The sequence below is a fragment of the Lissotriton helveticus genome, chromosome 2_2, assembly GCF_964261635.1.
Source record: "Lissotriton helveticus chromosome 2_2, aLisHel1.1, whole genome shotgun sequence".
NCBI lineage: Eukaryota > Metazoa > Chordata > Amphibia > Caudata > Salamandridae > Lissotriton > Lissotriton helveticus.
Window position 1 is genome coordinate 372,991,372 of NC_136060.1, and position 17,919 is coordinate 373,009,290.

General features: G+C 47.2%; 1 protein-coding gene across 2 annotated transcripts in view; it reads right to left on the bottom strand.

Annotated features, from left to right (window-relative positions):
* The window catches only part of HTT (huntingtin), a 1,924,961-nt gene that overhangs the window by 1,534,232 nt on the left and 372,810 nt on the right, over window positions 1-17,919 (bottom strand). For both annotated transcript variants that reach the window (XM_078678546.1, XM_078678545.1), the window contains one exon: window positions 198-321. In XM_078678546.1, coding sequence (XP_078534672.1) covers window positions 198-321 — 124 coding nt within the window. The remainder of the gene's footprint in view (window positions 1-197; window positions 322-17,919) is intronic.

Sequence of the window (17,919 nt, forward strand, 5' to 3'; positions counted from 1 at the left end):
TCACATTTTGCATTGATGATTATAGTGAATAATGCTAAAACACATTTAACATTACATTAGTACATCATACAACTGAAAACTACAGGTTGTGGAAAAATACAAGCAATGTATATGAATGCGGTTTACTGATCTGTTCCAGAAGTGTGATAATGAAAGAAAAAAATAGAAGATTTAATTCAAATAACCTGGTGACATACCCACTGGTGCACTTTTGAAAGAATCTGTAGGCTCGTCTTGGGGAATATTTGAGGTCTCTTCTTCTTCATCTTGCAACTGTCCAATCTGCATTCCTGAATACTGACTTTCAACTCCATCAAGCACCTACAGCGTGTAACACAAAGATTGTTTTTTAAGAGCACTCTAAACTTTGTGTCTCCACTAGGTTTTTAGTGACTGCAGTGAAAACAATGAACTATGTCATACTAGGTCATAATAAAATAAATGGTGAGAATTAAAGGTAGGCGAACAACTACATGAGTCAGAACTGGGGTTATTAATTTGGGAGGTGGGTACCCTGATCAAGTCAATAAACACTCTGTGGTTAGCTCAAAACACAGTTCTGAGAGAATCTCTGCTCATAGCCTGATAGGTATAACCCAAACAGCAGGCAATTCCCAGAGACACACAACAATAACATTCTCAAATCATTGTAGAAAAGCAAGGAAACATTTAAAAAGCATCAAAACATCAATATCATCATATTAATTTAAGGCATACCAGAGATATGATTTCTTAAAATTTTAGGACAAAAAGCGCCAAGAAAAAGCAAAGCATCAAAACATCAAAAATCCCTATTTGCAGCTGACTGGGACTCAGGTGCAATTTCAAACGATGGAGCGGAGTTTATATGTACCAAGTAGGTCACCCCAGTCAACGTTTTAACCTTCTGAATTATTCCTTCTTTTAAAGGAAGTCAAAATCTTCTGAAGCTGTTTTTTTTGGGCCACAATCTCCAAGAAGGACGAACCTAGATTTCTAAGCTGTATAGGGCACACTTGCAGCCTCGCCCTAGTCCCATGTTTTACCTTTGGACTTAGTCACTTCTATGGAAATCAAAATACACTATAGCATGGCAAGCCTGCAAGCTGTAGCTGGGCAGGACTACACAAATCAGATTCACCACAAGCTCCCACTGAAGCCGTTTTAAGTGTAGCAAAATACTCCAAGTGACATGAACCAGATTTTCTTGCATGTTTTGGGTGCAATCCCCTTTGGAACACTTCAGCACGTTGTGCTAGTCCTCCTGAGGTCGAAAAATTACCAAGTCCAACTTTTTCAAAGTTTTGGGCAAGTTCCTCCTGGTCTTCTCTGGGCAGCCGTTTAACTACTATGCATCTCTCTAGCCAGGTCTCCTGCATGGCCCAGTCTTCAGTGGTAGGCTGGAACCTTTAGGATCAGGACTCCTTATGCTTTTAGTGTCACTAAAAAGGGAAAACAAAGACCATCCACTTGACCACATATTGGCTCCCATCCGGGTATGTGTATTACAGCTCTGGAGGTGTGATAAGTGGCAAGCCATTTCTTGCTTGGGCAGGCTAAATCAAATTTTTAGAAGCTTACTTTTCTGCTTTAGTTATCAAAATCTAAATTTACCATTATTTCAGATTTTTATTTTTTTTAAAGTAGAAAATACATTTGAAGTAATTTTCTAGCTGTTTCCTAAGTAGAGGTAGGGAATTAATGGACTGTAGAACGTAGATTACATTTGTAAAAAGTGGCCACAAACTGTGCACTAACTTTTACTGAATGTAATCTAATTTTGAAAACTAACTATGTAGAAATAAGTCAATTCACAAAAAAGCTGAATCACATAGGGTCGAAGAGCGATCTGCTTAATTAATATTAATTAAACAGTTTACAATTTGTGACCCCTGTCACAGTCTACAACCACTGGGACGGTGGCCTGCGAGGGACAGCAACCACCATCCATGTCATTGCTGTCCATAATGGAAAACGTCTTAAAAGGAACCAGAGATGTTTTAAAAAGTTTGACAAATCTCTCTGAGAGCAAGCAGCAGTCCACTGGACAACTGCATATTCCTACTGAAGCTGCCACAGCAATTCACAAATGGGAAGAGGTTCTTCAGACTCTACTCAGTACTCCGAAATGGTTCCAAAGTAATGGCCTTAGAAATTAGGTGCCATCTAAAACCTTGTATTACCCATTATCTACGCTCAGTGGTGAGTATCATTTCATTCATGATTTAAGCCGGACATTATCTTCCCTAGGGTGTCTAGAAGCTCCTCAGTATAAGGAGCACATCATTCTAAGTGAAATAAGAGAGCTGCAACGGGTGCCCCCATAACATATGGTTTATATTTAAAAAATCCAGGTTTCAGATTCATATGGTAAGTGGCTATTAAGGAAAATGATCATGCCGTCTGGAACCTATACAGAAACCCTTGACAATTAGAGTATTAGTAGGCTTCACCCCACTCCCAGTGACACTGTGATCTTTGGTATCTTTGCATAATAACATTAAAAAACAAAGACATTATGAAGTCACTACTAGATGTAGAAGAGAATTTGTGTCAGGGAGCTGGCATAAGATCCTGTGGTTCTGAAAGAATCCAAAGGACGGCGCAGTAACATTGGTGGAAATGGGAGTACTGTGCAGGAGGGAATAAGAGATGAGATGACGACGCAAAATGGGCAGATGTTCTTCCTAAAAGTCAAAATATCTAGAGCCTTGACTGTTCCCGCACTCAAGACTGCAGAAGTTCAAGTCTTTTAAACTTACATTTCACTTAGGGATGATAGAGCAATAGAAATGCATGTATTGCAGCACAATTCTTTCTACACAAGTGCACAACTAGCATATTTATTTATTTTTAAGACTTGTATCGCGCAACGAATCATCCCCACAGGGATCTCTCAGCACTTTTGGCGGCACAGTGCGAGCGGCTTGGACAGGAATTACAGCTTATAAAGGAGCCAGGTTTTTAATAGCTTCTTAAATTGTTCCAGACTGGGGAAGGCGTACAGCTCATCCGGCAACCGATTCCAGTGGAGAGGGGCTAGATGTGAGAATGCGCGTCTTCCGTATTGGTTTTCCTGATTTTACATGGGAGAAGCAGATTCCGGTTGCTAGATCTTAGTGAGCACGCAGGTGTATAGGCTTTTATTTTCCTCCTTAGATATAGTGGGCCAATCCCCTGCCGCGCTCTGAACACCATCACCAGTAATTTGAACAATGCTCTCTTCCTCACAGGCAGCCAATGCAGCTGTTGCAATAGAGGGGGAGACGCCTTGGTTTATTAAGGACCAATTGTGCCGCTGTATTTTGCACTACTTGTAGTCTTGCTGCAAGCTCCTCCCTGATTCCTACTAAAAGCGCATTGCCATAATCTAGTCTACTGACTAGTAAAGCCTGTACTAAGGTCTTTCTGTCCTTCACAGGGATCCTTGGGAAGATTTTCCTCAACATCCGCATGATACCAAAGCAGGTTCCAGATACTGATTTCACGTGCTCCTCCAGCGAGATCTTATTGTTGATCAGTATACCCAGGTTCGTGCCTGTATCGTTGGGTTAGGTGCCTCCCCCAGTTCTGATGGCCACCTGTTTGAGGAACATATCTCCGTGGCCTTACCGAATAGGAGGATCTCCTTTTTATTGCAGTTTAACTGCAAAAAATTCTCGCTCATCCAGGTGGCAATTTGCAACATGCAGGCCTTAAACTTGGCTTCTGTCTCAGCTGGATCCGTCTTGATGGGGACTATCATCTGCGTGTCATCCGCATACGAGATTGTCTCAAAGCCACAGGATCTAATGATGGAGGCCAGCGGAGCCACATAGATGTTGAATAAGGTGGGACTTAAAAGTGAGCCCTGCCGGACCCTGTTGTCTACTACCTTGGTCTGAGAAACAAATGTGTCTAATTGGACACACTGAGTTCTGTTACTCAAGAAGCTCTGCAGCCATGACCAGGCTCGACCTCTGACACCAATCTCCCGCAGCCTGTCCAACATGACACAGCGGGAGATGGTGTCGAAGGCTGCCGATAGATCCAAAAGCACCAGCATAGTGGGGGTCCCTCTGTCCAGTGACATCCTAATGGTATCAGTAACCTCCACCAGCGCTGAGGGGTTGAGTAGACTATGCTGTTCTAGATATCCCATCTAGAACTGCTTATTTGCCAGTGTATCCATGACCTTCGAGCTGCTCAGAAGGAGGGAGATTGTTCTGTAGTTTTGCAACTCTGTCGGGTCTGCCAGCGCCTTTTTAAGCAGAAGTTTTATATGTGCCTTTTTCCAGTTCCTTGGGAAGTTGGCTGTGGCCAAGGAAATGTTGCAGACCTCAGTTAGTGAGGGAGCTAAGATGAGGGCTAGTTCAACCGTTATGAATGGCATCACCGGGTCGGTGGGTGCGCCGGATTCAGTTTGTGCCAGCAAAGTTTCCACTTGCTACGTCAAGTCAATCAAGCTTTATTTCAATATAAATATCATAAAAGCAACTACAGTTTCAGTGCGGGATAGAAATGCATAATTAAATAAAAACATAAAACACAATTCTGTCATATTCAATAAAATGTATAGCTCATTAAAACATAATCGAATAGATAAAAACCTACAACAAGATTCTCACTAAGTCAATAAAAAATAAAGCTTATGACAAATATTATAATTAATCAGCATGATTAAGAATAACAATTTAAGACAGAAAGGACAGTTGAAGATATAAAAAGTTAATTGTCTTAATCAAGGAGCAGCATAGATAACTTCAATCATACAATGCACATACTTATGACTATTATATCCAATTTTTTGAAGCCCTGTGTATGGCCCTATGTCCGATTGGCCAGGCTCTACCCAGAAACTATGCAACTGCACAGACATATAAAGATTTTGAGTCTGTTCTCAATATGCAAAGGGCATCACAATGGCTAGTGGTGCCTAGCTGTTTGCAAATGGGCGCAAGCCAACTAGACCTAGTGCTGGCGTAAGCAGGGCAGGCGAACATGAGATGTGTAATATTCTCATTAGGATTCCCGCAAGACGGACATTCTGCAGTGGTCAGATGACAGACGCCACTTCCTAGTAAATTTGGCAACTGGGATTGTGCCAAATCTAAATTGGATGTAGAGAGTCCTGTCTCTAGGGATCTGAATCACGTCTAGGTAACGTTCAAATGCTCTAGTCTAGATGGTTTGTGATAAAAGAACTCCTCTGTGAGCCTACCTGGACTTTATCAGAGAGGCGTATCCCAAGATAATCAAAGGACTTAAGTCTCTCAAGTAAGACTCCCTCTAAGATGATATATATTGCTCTTAAAGGATTTATGGGGGTTGAAGGTCATAAACTTTGTTTTAGACGTATTTATGACTAAACCCCAAGTACTACAAAAAAGCTGGAACCTGTTCAGAAGCTTCTGGAGGCCTGCTGGTGTCTTCAAAATCAAGAGCGTGTCGTCAGCAAACAGGAGAGTTGGCACCTTGTTGCCTGCCAGGGACGGGGCATGTGCCGGTGTTTCTTGCAGGAATTTAACCACCCCGTTCACATATAATGAGAATAGGGTGGGTGCCATCACACAACCCTGGCAAACTCCCCTGTTTACTGGAATCCTGCCAGTAAGCTGTCCCTGTGACTCCCACCTAATCTGAGCATAGTTACCCTTGTGTAGCCTTATTAATAAGTTAAGAAATAATGTAGGGATGCCCATGCCTTTCAATACAAGCCATAACTTGTCTCGAGGGACCAGGTCGAAGGCAGTCTTCAGATCGATAAAGGCAACGTAAAGACTGCCCCCACCAAGTGTCACCACTTTCCAATAAATCATAAGAAGCCTAAAGACCTGGTGAACCGTTCCTATCTTGGTCCGAAAACCCACTTGAAATTGTGAGAGAATATCTTCTTCCTCTGCCTATAGTTGAATTCTCTGTAATATGACCCTGCCAACTAGCTTCTGCATTGCATCTATGAGTCTAATTGGACTATAATTAGAGGGGTCTTCTCTGGCCCCCCTTTTGTAAATTGGGACTACCTCAGCTCCCTTCCATGATTATGGGATCGGGCCTCCTCCAACGATGGAATTGATGAGGAAGAGAATATACACAGCCCAATTATCCCGGTCAGACAAGAATAAGTCCCCTGGTAGGCCATCAGGTCCAGGGGCTTTTGCGGGTAGTATCTTGCTTATGGCTGACTCTACTTCTATTAATGTAAATAGTTCACAGTAGCCCTCAATTAGGATTAATGAAGATTGAACAGAATAAACCTCCAAATCTAAGCTGATAGGCTTGGGGTACAAATTACAGAAATGATCAAACCAGGCCTGGGATGTGATGTGATTAGGGATTTGTTCTGACCACCTCATGTTTGCCCATCTAACCAATGACCAAAAGCGATTAGTGTCTCTTGCTAAACTCACATTTTTTAGGTCAACCCATCGACTTTCATCCCAGTCTAGCTTTGCTTGATGCTGCACCTTTCTGTAATCCTGCCTTGCTACTTTGATGGCTGGGCTCTTCTTATCTCTAATCGCACGTATCAGGGCCGTGCGTTTGAGTCTACAGTCCTTTGTGAACCATTTTCTGCCTTTTCCTATTTGGGCAGCAGGTTTAGCGGGCCTATTCGGGGCTTGGAAGTAACTACAAATTTGTTCAATACTGGGAGTGTGTACACTAAGAGCATTAATCGGCCCTTCTACTGTTCCTTCTCTTAGTTCATTTATGCTTTCACAAAGAACTCGCTTAATGGCTCCCATTTTTACTTCATCAAGGGCAACCTTTGGCCATTTCAGTGCTCTACTAGAGTTTGAGGGTATCACCCCCTTAGTTACAGAATAGATGTGATTAGGTAATGTATGGCAAATTGGTAACCAGGGGGATCTCAGTGACAAAGAGGATTATGATCACTATTGGTTGTGTTACCCACCAACATATCTAGAACACTGCCCCAAAGCCTCACATCCACGAATATATAATCAATTCTGGATGGACTAGTTGCCCTATTATAAGTAAATGCCCCTAGGGCGTCAGATCAAGTCCTACCATTTGCTGCTCTTAGACCGTATTCCAGAGTAAGAGCATACAGTTGGATAGCCACCTGAGTCCATTGCTTTACAGGGGGTATGGACAAAGGTGGTACACCCCAACCATCATCTTCATCCTCTATCCCAACTATATCCCCTGCACTAAGTGGCTCGAAAGTAGTATTAAAATCACCAACTACTAAATGTCTGGAATTGGGCAAGCAATCTGATAGGCCATGTTCAAGTACCATAAGAGCAGGGGATGTATTACCCCTTCTTACCCCCCCTTATGTAAACATTAAAGAGATCCAGTACCATCCCCCCTCCTACACACTTAATGGTGAGTTTCATAACATCGGGGCTCAAAGGATGGCATTTGAGCGTGGTATAATTGAGGGCAATACTAACCCATATAATCAGGCCTCCTGAAGGACGACCCCTCCCTTTGGTGCTAGCAGGTACCAAAACAGCTATAGCCCGATTTGTACAAGGGGACCGTACTCAAAGTTTCTTGGAAGGCGCAAATAACATAACCCCCTACCAAGTCATTCCAATGGGGTAAGGGCAGCTTATTACCAAGGCCAGCGATATTCCATGACAACATTTTTAACTGGCAATTAGTAGACGTACCATAAGTTGCGGCTGTGGTAGGTACCTGTTGTAAATCTGGGGCGCTTGGGAGAGCTGTATACATGGGTGGCAGAGGTGTCTGCGGTTGCTGCGATAACTGGGTCTAAATTGGTGGTCAATTATTGGCTTCCAAAGATAAGGTTCCACTTGGCAGCCATACCGGATGTCGGACATTAACTCTTCCTAAAGATGAAGATAACGGATGCCGCCTAAGCTGTATTAATGATGAGTCAGGGGAGCAGGTACGGAACTCGAGTGAAACAAGATTCTCTGCCAGGAACGTGCTAGCTAGAGTCAACACAATATAATCTAGTGATTGTGTGTGCCGTGTACCTCCTTGCCCTAACAATATCCTCCCTAATAAGTGAACGACACCCCCTAACATGACGAATCCAATGTAGTGACTCATTTATCAATGACTCCTCACTTTCGTAGCCTGATAGAATACCCAGTTTTGGAACATTCGCCATGTAAACTTTATTCTGAATAAGGAGTTAGCTGACGGTGATTTCCTGTCACTATTTCAGAGGTTGTTATTAATGCTTGTGTGTTATTAGTTACCATGCAAGGTATAGGAATTTGCTGAAAAACTTGGTTCTGGGGATGCAAGGCTGAAGACCTGTACTGTCTATTGTGTAAAGGGGGAGGTGCTACATCCCTCTTTGATGCTAAGGAAGCGAATAGGCGTCCACATGTTTGAGTACTTTGATCCTGTTTGGAAGGGGGAGGTCGCTGCGAGCGTATGCGCTCTTCTGCCAGAGTGCTTGAAGCCTGATTATGAGTTATTACGCTCTGAGTCAGAATTTTAATCGCAACAAACAGTTTGTCAATCTTTGCTCTCAAGGCCCCTATGTCTTGTCTAAGCAAGACAACAAGCTATTGCAGACCCTGGGATGAGCGGTCTGCATCCTTATTGCTTGCACTTCCAGATCCAGACAATATTACAGCAGCATCAATTCCCGGTATGTCGGAAATTTCAGCCAAGACTGCAAACCTGTTTGTGCAATGTATTAAAGTTTCAGGTAGATTAGCTATGGGTGGGTTTTTTGCCTGAGGGGGAATTAGATCTATAATCTGAGGTTCCATTGTTTGTACCTGCTTGGGTGCGTGCAATATTTCGTTAGTATGCTTGGTTACTTTACCCATGGGCTGTCTAGTAAACATCGAAGGGATGGTGGACTTGGCTTGAGTGGTGTGAGTACAAGGTGGTGATTGGGCGTTACTAATCGGTACAGATATCTCGGTTCTTATGATATCTTCGCACGAGTACAAGGGTATCGATCCTATCCATTACACAATTATTTTTAGCCCGTTTATTTGATTTTTTAGCTTTCTTCCCACACCCTGCCCCCGGTTGTGAGCCACTGTTTGACCCCACCCCCTCCATTGTCTTTTGTTTGCCCATTCTGCAAACGAAATTGGATTCCCTATAGTTCGCAAGGAAGCAAGGGAAAGTTCAACAATTCTCCTAAGTACAGAGTCCACCAAGAGTGAAAAGTAAGTGATGATTTGTATGGAATGTCCATAACTATATGGATCACAGGGAGCGCCTAGGTGGGATAGGGTGATAAGTCACAGTACCTTAGGTTCCTTGAGCCGGTGCAAGTAGTCCAGTGATGGATGAAGGGGGGGGTGGCCCAGCCCAGCCTATTCCGGGCTGTGACGGGCAAGGACGGGCCCGCCCTAGGCCCGGGTTTCGCCCGCGCGCGTCCCTCACTGCGGGAGCCCGCTTGATGTTTTATATCAAAGGCTCGCAGGGCACTCTGGGGCACTGAGTCCTAGCCCCCGTGCGGACCTGGCTGTCCCGGCTGCTGCTGCTGTTGAAACAAAAAGACGGGCGTCCCGCGCTGCGGGAGCCCGCTTGGTGTTTTATAGGCGGCGCCTCCTGGCGCCGCTGTCAACACGATCAAAGGCTCGCAGAGCACTCTGGGGCACTGAGTCCTAGCCCCCTTGCTGACCCGGCTGTCCCGGCTGCTGCTGCTGGTGAAACGAAAAGACGGGCGTAGTAATTGGTGTGAAGGAGTCTAGTCTGGGTAGTGAGGGGTCTCTCCAGACGGAGGTATCCCGTTAGACACTTTTCCTACCACCAGGGAACGGTATATCTTATCGATTTTGTCCTTGAAATGATTTGCTAAATCATCACATAGTGTTTGTGTATTTTGAAAAGCTCCTTGGAGGAGTTCTTTGCCTCAGGTATTCGTGCGCCTACATGGTCTCTTCTTGCTGTGTTACAGTTTTTAAGTAGATTCTATGTGATGCTGAAAAGGCCTGTTTATCCTCTGGCACTTTGGTTTTCCTCCATTTTCTTTCTCTGCCTCTACACTGGGCCTTTTCCTTTTTAAGAATCTCTGAGTACCTGGGGGCTGAGTTGACCCTATCCTGCGTCCGTATTGCTCTAAAAGGCGCAATAATGTTTAGAGTGTCTTCAATTGAGGCCTTCCATTTATCTAAGGCCTTGTCACTTGCCTCTTCTTTATCAAAGGAGGGGGTCTAAAAGCTTGACTAAACGACCCCAGGGTGACTTTCCTCCATGCTCTCAGAGGAATCACTCTGCATTGGGGCTTGCTGCCTCTGCCTATTACTTTAGAGGTGAACTTGAGTGAAAACTGATCAGTCCAGGTCAGTGGCCAAGGGGTATCTACTGATAGACTAAAGTTAGCAAAAATATTGTCCAGGATGTGTCCTGCTATGGGAGTAGGTTCATGGATCATTTGTGAGAGCCCTAATGACTCCATGGCCGATACCAGGCACTTCGTGTCTGTGTTTGCGGGGTCGTTAAAGTGATGATTAAAGTCACCAACCAGAAAAAAAGAGTTCAGATTGTGGAATATTTGGTGCGAGGTACTCCAGTAATGAAGTGCAGAAAGGTTTATTATTTTCTCCTGGAGGGTGATACACTACCGACCCAGTCCCACTCGCACCTCCCCGTGAGTGTAACCAAAACACCATCAGTTCCATACCGTCGATCAGCACTGTATCCAGTACTTTGATGTGATGGGGGGCCCGTGAGGCTATAATCACGTCTGCCCCCTCTTGTTTGTCCTGTCTAGTCGTGTGATGGTGTATTCCCCAGGGAACGCAAGGGCTAGCACTGGTGTAGTGTGACTCTGCAGCCAGGTCTCTGATATAAGACATATGCACAAGTTAATACTTGTGTAACAATATATCTGTAAGAGACATTAGTTAGTGATAGATTCCTTACCTTAGAATATCCCCAGGCATCAGACTGGATCCGGAAAGTTTTTTCGTCAGCAGTACCCCTGCGCGTCGGTAGGTGGCGCTGTGCGGCTCCGTGTCCGTCGCTGGAGTCGTAAGAACCAACATGACATCACGGAGACTACTTAGGCGCCACCCATGCGCGCTGACCAGCTCGGTACACTACTTTCCGCGCCAGGAACGCAGAGCCATGAAAGAAACTGAACACTGGTTCCATGAAACTAGGGCCCTGTAAGGGATGACCTTAACCCTAGAAATCAGTTTGCAGAACGGGGAGGATGGGAGAGCGCACGTTTCGGGTCCAGACAGTGGAGCCTCTCTTCCTCTTTTGAAGGATGCGGAGGCGGAAAGAATGATGGTCTACCCAATGTGGAAGGGCATGACAACCTTTGGCAGGAAAGAAGGACGGGTCCTTAAAACCACCTTGTCTGGATGAACAGAAAGGAAAGGAGGTGTGGAAGAAAGAGCCTGGAGCTCACTCACTCTTCTGGCAGAGGTGATAGCTATCAGGAAAGCTGTCTTGAGAGTAAGAAGACGCAATGGACAGTTATGAAGGGGCTCAAAAGAAGCGGACATCAGATACGTCAAGACAAGGTTTAAGTCCCATTGAGGCATTATAAACGGCACGGGAGGAAACGAATGCGTAATGCCTTTAGGGAAATGGTTAACAACCGGAGACTTAAAAAGAGAAGGCTGATCTGGAAACCGTACAAAGGCGTAGATGACCGAAGATAACCTTTGATAGTGCCCAGAGCAGAGCCCTGCTGGACCAAAGAAGGAAGGAACAGAAGAATCTCGGAAAGAGGGGCAGAAAGGGTATCCACAGCCTTCGCTGTGCACCATGCCACAAACTTGTTCCATCTGCAGGCGTATACCGTTTTAGTGGAGGGACGCCTGGCTGCCAGAATGACATCACAAACTTCGGGAGGAAGGTCGAAGGCTGTCAACTGTCGCCGCTCGATCTCCACGCATGAAGGTGGAGGCTGGACAGGTTCGGGTGGAGAACCGTCCCCTGCTGCTGAGACAGAAGATCTCCTGAAGAGGCAGTCGGATCGGGGGATCGATCGCCATGTTGAGTAGCTCGGGATACTAGTATCTTCGTGCCCAATCCGAGCCACAAGGATAACTTGGGTTCGGTCGCGCCAAATCTTCTTCAGCACTCTGGGCAGAAGTGGTATAGGCGGAAAGGCGTACAACAGACTGCAACTCCACTCGCAACGAAAAGCGTCGCCGAGCAAGTGCCGCCTTGGAAATTCCAACGCACAGAACTGATGAAATTGCGCGTTCTCTTCGTGGCGAATAGATCTAACCAAGGCTCTCCCCTCTGCAGAAAGAGGCCTTGGGCCACTTCCGAGCTCAGACGCCATTCGTGATCCATCAAGCACCAGTGGCTGAGTTTGTCTGCCCTGGCGTTCAGAGAACCTGCCAGGTGTTGAACCACCAAGGTGATGCCTTGATGTTCTAGCCATGTCCAGAGGCGCAGAGCCTCCCGACATAGGGTCCACCCTATGGCGGTGGTGTTGTCCGTGAACACCTGCACAACACTCCCCGGGACAGAGGGAAGGAATGCCTTCAGTGCAAGTCAGATCACCCAAAGCTCCAAAAGGTTGATATGGAGACGGGATTCCGCCAGAGACCAGAGGCCTCTGATCTCCGCCTCTGCCAAGTGGCCTCCCCATCCCAGGAGGGACGCATCAGTCACCACTGTGTGCTCCGGTTGGGGAAGGGAGAGGGATCTGCCATTGACCCAATCGCGATTCGTGAGCCACCACTGCAATTGTCGTGCAGTGCCTTCTGAGATCTGGACGTGATTGGATAGGTTGCCCTGATGCTACGCCCACTGGAACTTCAAGTCCCACTGCAGAGCCCGCATGTGCCATCTGGCATGTTGCACTAGCAGAATACAGGAGGCCATCAGGCACAGGAGCCGGAGGATCATCCCGACTGAAACCCGGGATAGAGGCTGACAGATCGGAATCATAGCCAGAATATCCTGGACTCATTGCTCGAGAGGATAGACCCGAAAGCGCGTCGAATCCAGAACCGCTCTGATGAAGGGGAGCTTCTGAGCAGGACTCAGGTGCGACTTCGGCACTTTGATGGATAACCCCAGCAAATGCAGGAGGTCGGCCGTAGTCTGAAGGTGGGTGACAACAGCTTGGGGCGAGCCGGCCTTCAACAACCAGTTGTCGAGGTAGGGGAAGACTGACACCCCTGAGCTGTGCAGGTGAGCTGCCACCACCGCTATCACTTTCGTGAACACTCGAGGGGCGCTGGTAAGGCCGAAGGGGAGCACGGCAAACTGAAAATGCCCCTGGCCTACCGTGAACCGCAGGTAACGCCGGTGGGCCGGCAGGACGGCGATGTGAAAATATGCGTTCTGCAAGTACAACGTTACCATCCAGTCTCCAGGGTCGAGGGAAGCCAAGACCTGAGCCAACATCTTGAACTTCTCCTTCCGGAGGAAGCGATTGACGTTCCTGAGGTCCAAGATGAGGCGCAAGCCCCCTTTGTCATTCTTGGGGACCAGAAAGTAGCGGGAATAACAACCACATCCTACTTCTGGACAAGAGGGCCATAACTTCTTGTTGGAGAAGCGCAAAGTGATCCCCCGACATGCAGTGGAACTGAGGTGGCATGGCTAGGGGGGTAGACTCGAAGGGGAGGGAGTAACCACTCCAGACGAGTTACAGCACCCACTTGTCAGAAGTGACAGAACGCCAGTGGGGAAGGTGATGTCAAACCTTGCCGCCCACTGGCGTGGGGTGCATCCCAAAGTTCGGACTAGGAAGGCTTTGAGGCGATTGCTGAGGGGGCGGAGGTGGATTGACCCGCACGCTGGCCCCCTGTGCCGCCACAGCGGCCTCCATGGCCGCGCCGAGTTTGGTTCTGCGCAGGCTTCTGACTGAATGAGCAGGCAGTTCGCCTCTTCCGTGGCCACGAAAGGAATGAAAGGTAGACATGGCCGGGCGCGTGGCGGAGAGACCCAAGGACTTGGCTGTAGCCCGAGAGTCCTTAAAACGCTCCTGCGCTCTGTCGACTTTATCGCCAAACAGGCGAGTGCCATCAAAGGGCTTGTCCATAAGTGAGTTTTGGACATCTGGCGAGTACCCGGTAGATCTCAACCACGCGTGGCGACGAACTGCCACAGTCATAGAAATTGCCCTAGCTAGTGAGTTTGCGGTGTCCAAACCACACCGAATGATGAACTTAGCCGCACCTTTACCCTCGGCAACAGCTTGGGACAGCACAGCTTGGATCTCTTCAGGACACTGAGGCAACAACTGTGCAACTGTATCCTACACCGCGAGGGAAAAGCGGCCCAAGAGGCATGCAGTGTTCACCGATTGCAGCCCTAAGCTGGCCGAAGAGAAAACTGCTTGCCGAACTGCTCCAGCTTCTTAGAGTCCTTATCCGGCGGAGCCGTGGAAAAGGCAGTCTGGGACATCGAAGCTTGGATGACCAGGCTCTCGGGCGTAGGATGAGTGTCATAAAGGCAGGGTCACCCGGCACCGGGCGATGACGCCTGGCGACGTTCTTATCCACAGGGGCCCCTGTGGCTGGCCGCGACCAACTGCCCAGTAAGACGTCAGTGAGGGCTTCATTAAGGGGCGGCAGGGGCTCTGACGAAGTAGACGCCGCCTGGAGCACCTCAGTGAGGAGATTAGTTTTTAGGGCCACCGTACAGAGATCAAGGTTGAGGACCTCAGCTGCCCGAGGGAGCACCACCGTGTAAGAAGCGCCCTCCTCCATGGTAGGTGGGGGAGAGGCAAACCCTGGGTCAGAGGAGACATTAAGGCCGCCGGCTTCCTCTAAGTCGTACGCCCAGTACTGTTCAGAATCACACTGACGAGCAAGAGGTCCTTGGACCCCTCCCAGTCATCCTCTATCTCCGCCGAATGTAGTACAGACCGCGGCGGCAGGGCATGGACAGGGGAAGGAACAAACGGCGCCGAATGGGCCGAAATGACGCCGTGTCCCAATGCGGATCCCAGGTAGGGACAACATTGTCCTGGAACTGGGGCAGAGGCGGAACAAATGGTATCCACTGCGGCGCCGGAGCAGAGGGTGGCGCTGGGGCCGGAGCCGGCAGCGTGAGACCTTGTGTGCCGTGGCCGGAGCCAGCGGTGCAGGATCCTGCGGCACCGGGGCATGAGCCAGCGGCAGCGCCAAAGGCTTGACAGTATCCTGACACATACCACGGGGCCCAAGGGTGCGCCAGCGGGAGCCCGAGGCCTAAACAGGCAGTCCATGGTAGCAAGAAACTCTTGAACCTGTGTGGGAGTAGCCGACGGACCTGGATAAGGTCGTTAGGCCGCGGGACTTCCGGGCTCCGAAGGAGGCGCAGGGGCAGAACCCCTGACCCCCTCGTCCGCATGCGGGGACCGACGGGGGGACGTCGTAGAGCGACAACGGCGCTGGGACGTGTACTGGACCTCAAGCTGCTTCCAGCGCCGGTCCTTTAAGGCCTTCGGGGCAATGGCCAGGCAGTCCATACAGGACCGAGAGTCGTGGTCGCACTCCAGGCAGTAGAGACAGACGCTGTGGGGTCCGCCACTGACATATTGCGACGGCAGGCCCCACAAGACTTACAACCAGGCAGCCCTACGTGCACCAGAGTATACTTACAGGAGACGAAGTCTCAAAAAGGTAGTAAAAAAGTGACTAAGGTACGTGCTCTAACCGGATCTGCGCTTACTGGCCTGGAAAGAGAAAGAGCTGACATCAGCGCGCATGGGTGGGGCCTAAGTAGTCTCCGTGACGTCATCTCGGCGCTTACGATGCCAGCGATGGACGCGGAGCTGCAGAACGCCACCTACCGACGTGCAGGGGTACTGCTGACGAAAAAACTTTCCGGATCCAGTCTGACGCCTGGGGATATTCTAAGGTAAGGAATCTACCACTAACGGGTCTCTTTCACATATCTGGCTTCAGATCCTCTAGTAAATCCCATAAATACACAAAATGCTTAGGGATGGATCTCGCGTTAAGATAAAGGGCCTTGAAGTGCTCCTGGTCTGGGTTTTTTTTCACAGGATTTAAGACTTTGATGAATTTGTTACCTGGCTTCCCTTGGCTCTGGGGGTAGAGTGAATCAGCTATTTGCCCAGATTGTGTGGCCGCCCACTCAAAGTGTCCACATCTCTCTTCTAGTATTCCCCCTAAAGGTTCTCTCTTACAGCACCTACTTAAAGGGTTGTCCTTTAAGTACAACAACCTTTCTTGAGAATACTTTAACACCGTCATTATACCCGTTACAGTGGGCAGAATTTCCTGGCAGCCGGCAGCGTCCAGGCGCGGACGGGTGCAGACGGGCTTGCCGTAGGCACGGCTTTGGCACGCCCGCTGTGCGTGTCCGCTGCCCGTCCGAGCAGAGCCTGCTTTTATGCCCCCAGAGTTAGCAACTAAAATGCTAACCTCTAAAAATGGCCACCAAAGTCTGGTTGCCACTTCCCCGCCTCTGCAGTCTCTCTCCACTCAAACGGCTGCCCGTGGGCACAGACGCGGTGGACCGGAGAGTTGCCCCAGTCTCCTACCAATTCCACAAATCAGGTCAAATTACAGAGGCAAAATTGTCAGTAATTTAAACGTTGTCAGACAGTATTAGTTAAAAACCAAAGAGCACAATACGCTCCAGAGACAATCAATAATATTAAAATACCAAACTGCGCGTACTTGTCAGTCGGTTACCGCAGCTTGCGTCATACCAAGCATATCTTTCTATAAAGCCATATGCAGTGTGATAGACCATCAGGCAAAACGATTGAGAAAGAGAGTGAGAGAGACAGAGAGAGAGAAAAAGAGAAATGTGTCAAGGATGAAAATGGGACAGGTGTATGCATATGTGCATAACATCAAAGGTGAAGGTGAAAATAGAAAGGGCATATCTTGGCAAAGTATATTAGGAGATTCTCTTCCATTAACTAGTACTTCATTTATGTTCTCTAATGGCAGAGCCCTTGCAAAGTCTGACTCCCCACTTAAACAAATAAAATGACAATAACAGCATAAAAAGCTTTTTCAAGAAATTTATTCCAAGATCAGCTAAGAATTGAACGGAGATCCAATAAGTAGCACCGTGATTAAAACTAGAACAGACTAAACACACAGAGCACACTATGAAAATGTAAAACTCCTATCCCTGACTAAGGGTTTGCTACTGCGCCCGGCTTTGTCAAATATTCCTACAAATGGAGGCATTCATTGTAGGGGAAAAACCGGGACTTATATCCTTAAAAGTGCTTACAAATAAAAATGTTCTTTTAAGGTTAGGTGCAGGTCTCTTACAACTGACATGAACACAGTTGAAAACAGTGTTAAAGTTCAAAACAGACAATTGTTTTCTATGAATAGCTGAAAAATAACACATTCAAAAAGTCACATTTTTGCAATAAGTCTTTCAGATTGTGGGCTTAAAACATTTAGACATCCCACTGGACGACCTGCTTTTTGTTTAAAATGTATAAAACGAAAGTAAAAGTAAGCCTTTAGTGAAAAATTGGCTTAGATTATTTTTATGCAAACATCAATTATATTTGTTCCACTAAAATGTTACATCTACAACAAGCACATCATACATTTATGATACAATACCTTCATCCTCAGTTACTACAAATAAATGACATGAGAAGGCACTTGTGATTACTATTGATTGGTTGCTGCTATGTAACATGTCTATGTACACACTTTAACATGTCTTCTAGAAAATGTCCTATGCGGTAAGTTTATATACAAGACCCCAGAAGATATCTAAACATATTCAAGATTGTATTTATTTTGATACCTTGAAATTAAAAATAAATAAATACATAAAAGGTGCATGTATGCTCTAATAATCTTGAGGAACAAGTTACTTACCTTCATTAACGCTTTTCATGGTGAATACAGTATCTGCCTGTGGATTCCTCACCATTTGAATTATCCCTTGCGTAGCATTCCACTGAAACTTTTTTCATAGCTCTCCCACGTCGATGAGGATGTCACAATGCAACGGCTCCGCTCGCAACTCCGCGTGACGTCGTCGGAGCCATAAGAAGATCTCGTCATCCTCCTGACATCAGTTCCATCCATTTTTTCCATGCCTCCAAGGTGAATGGGCGAA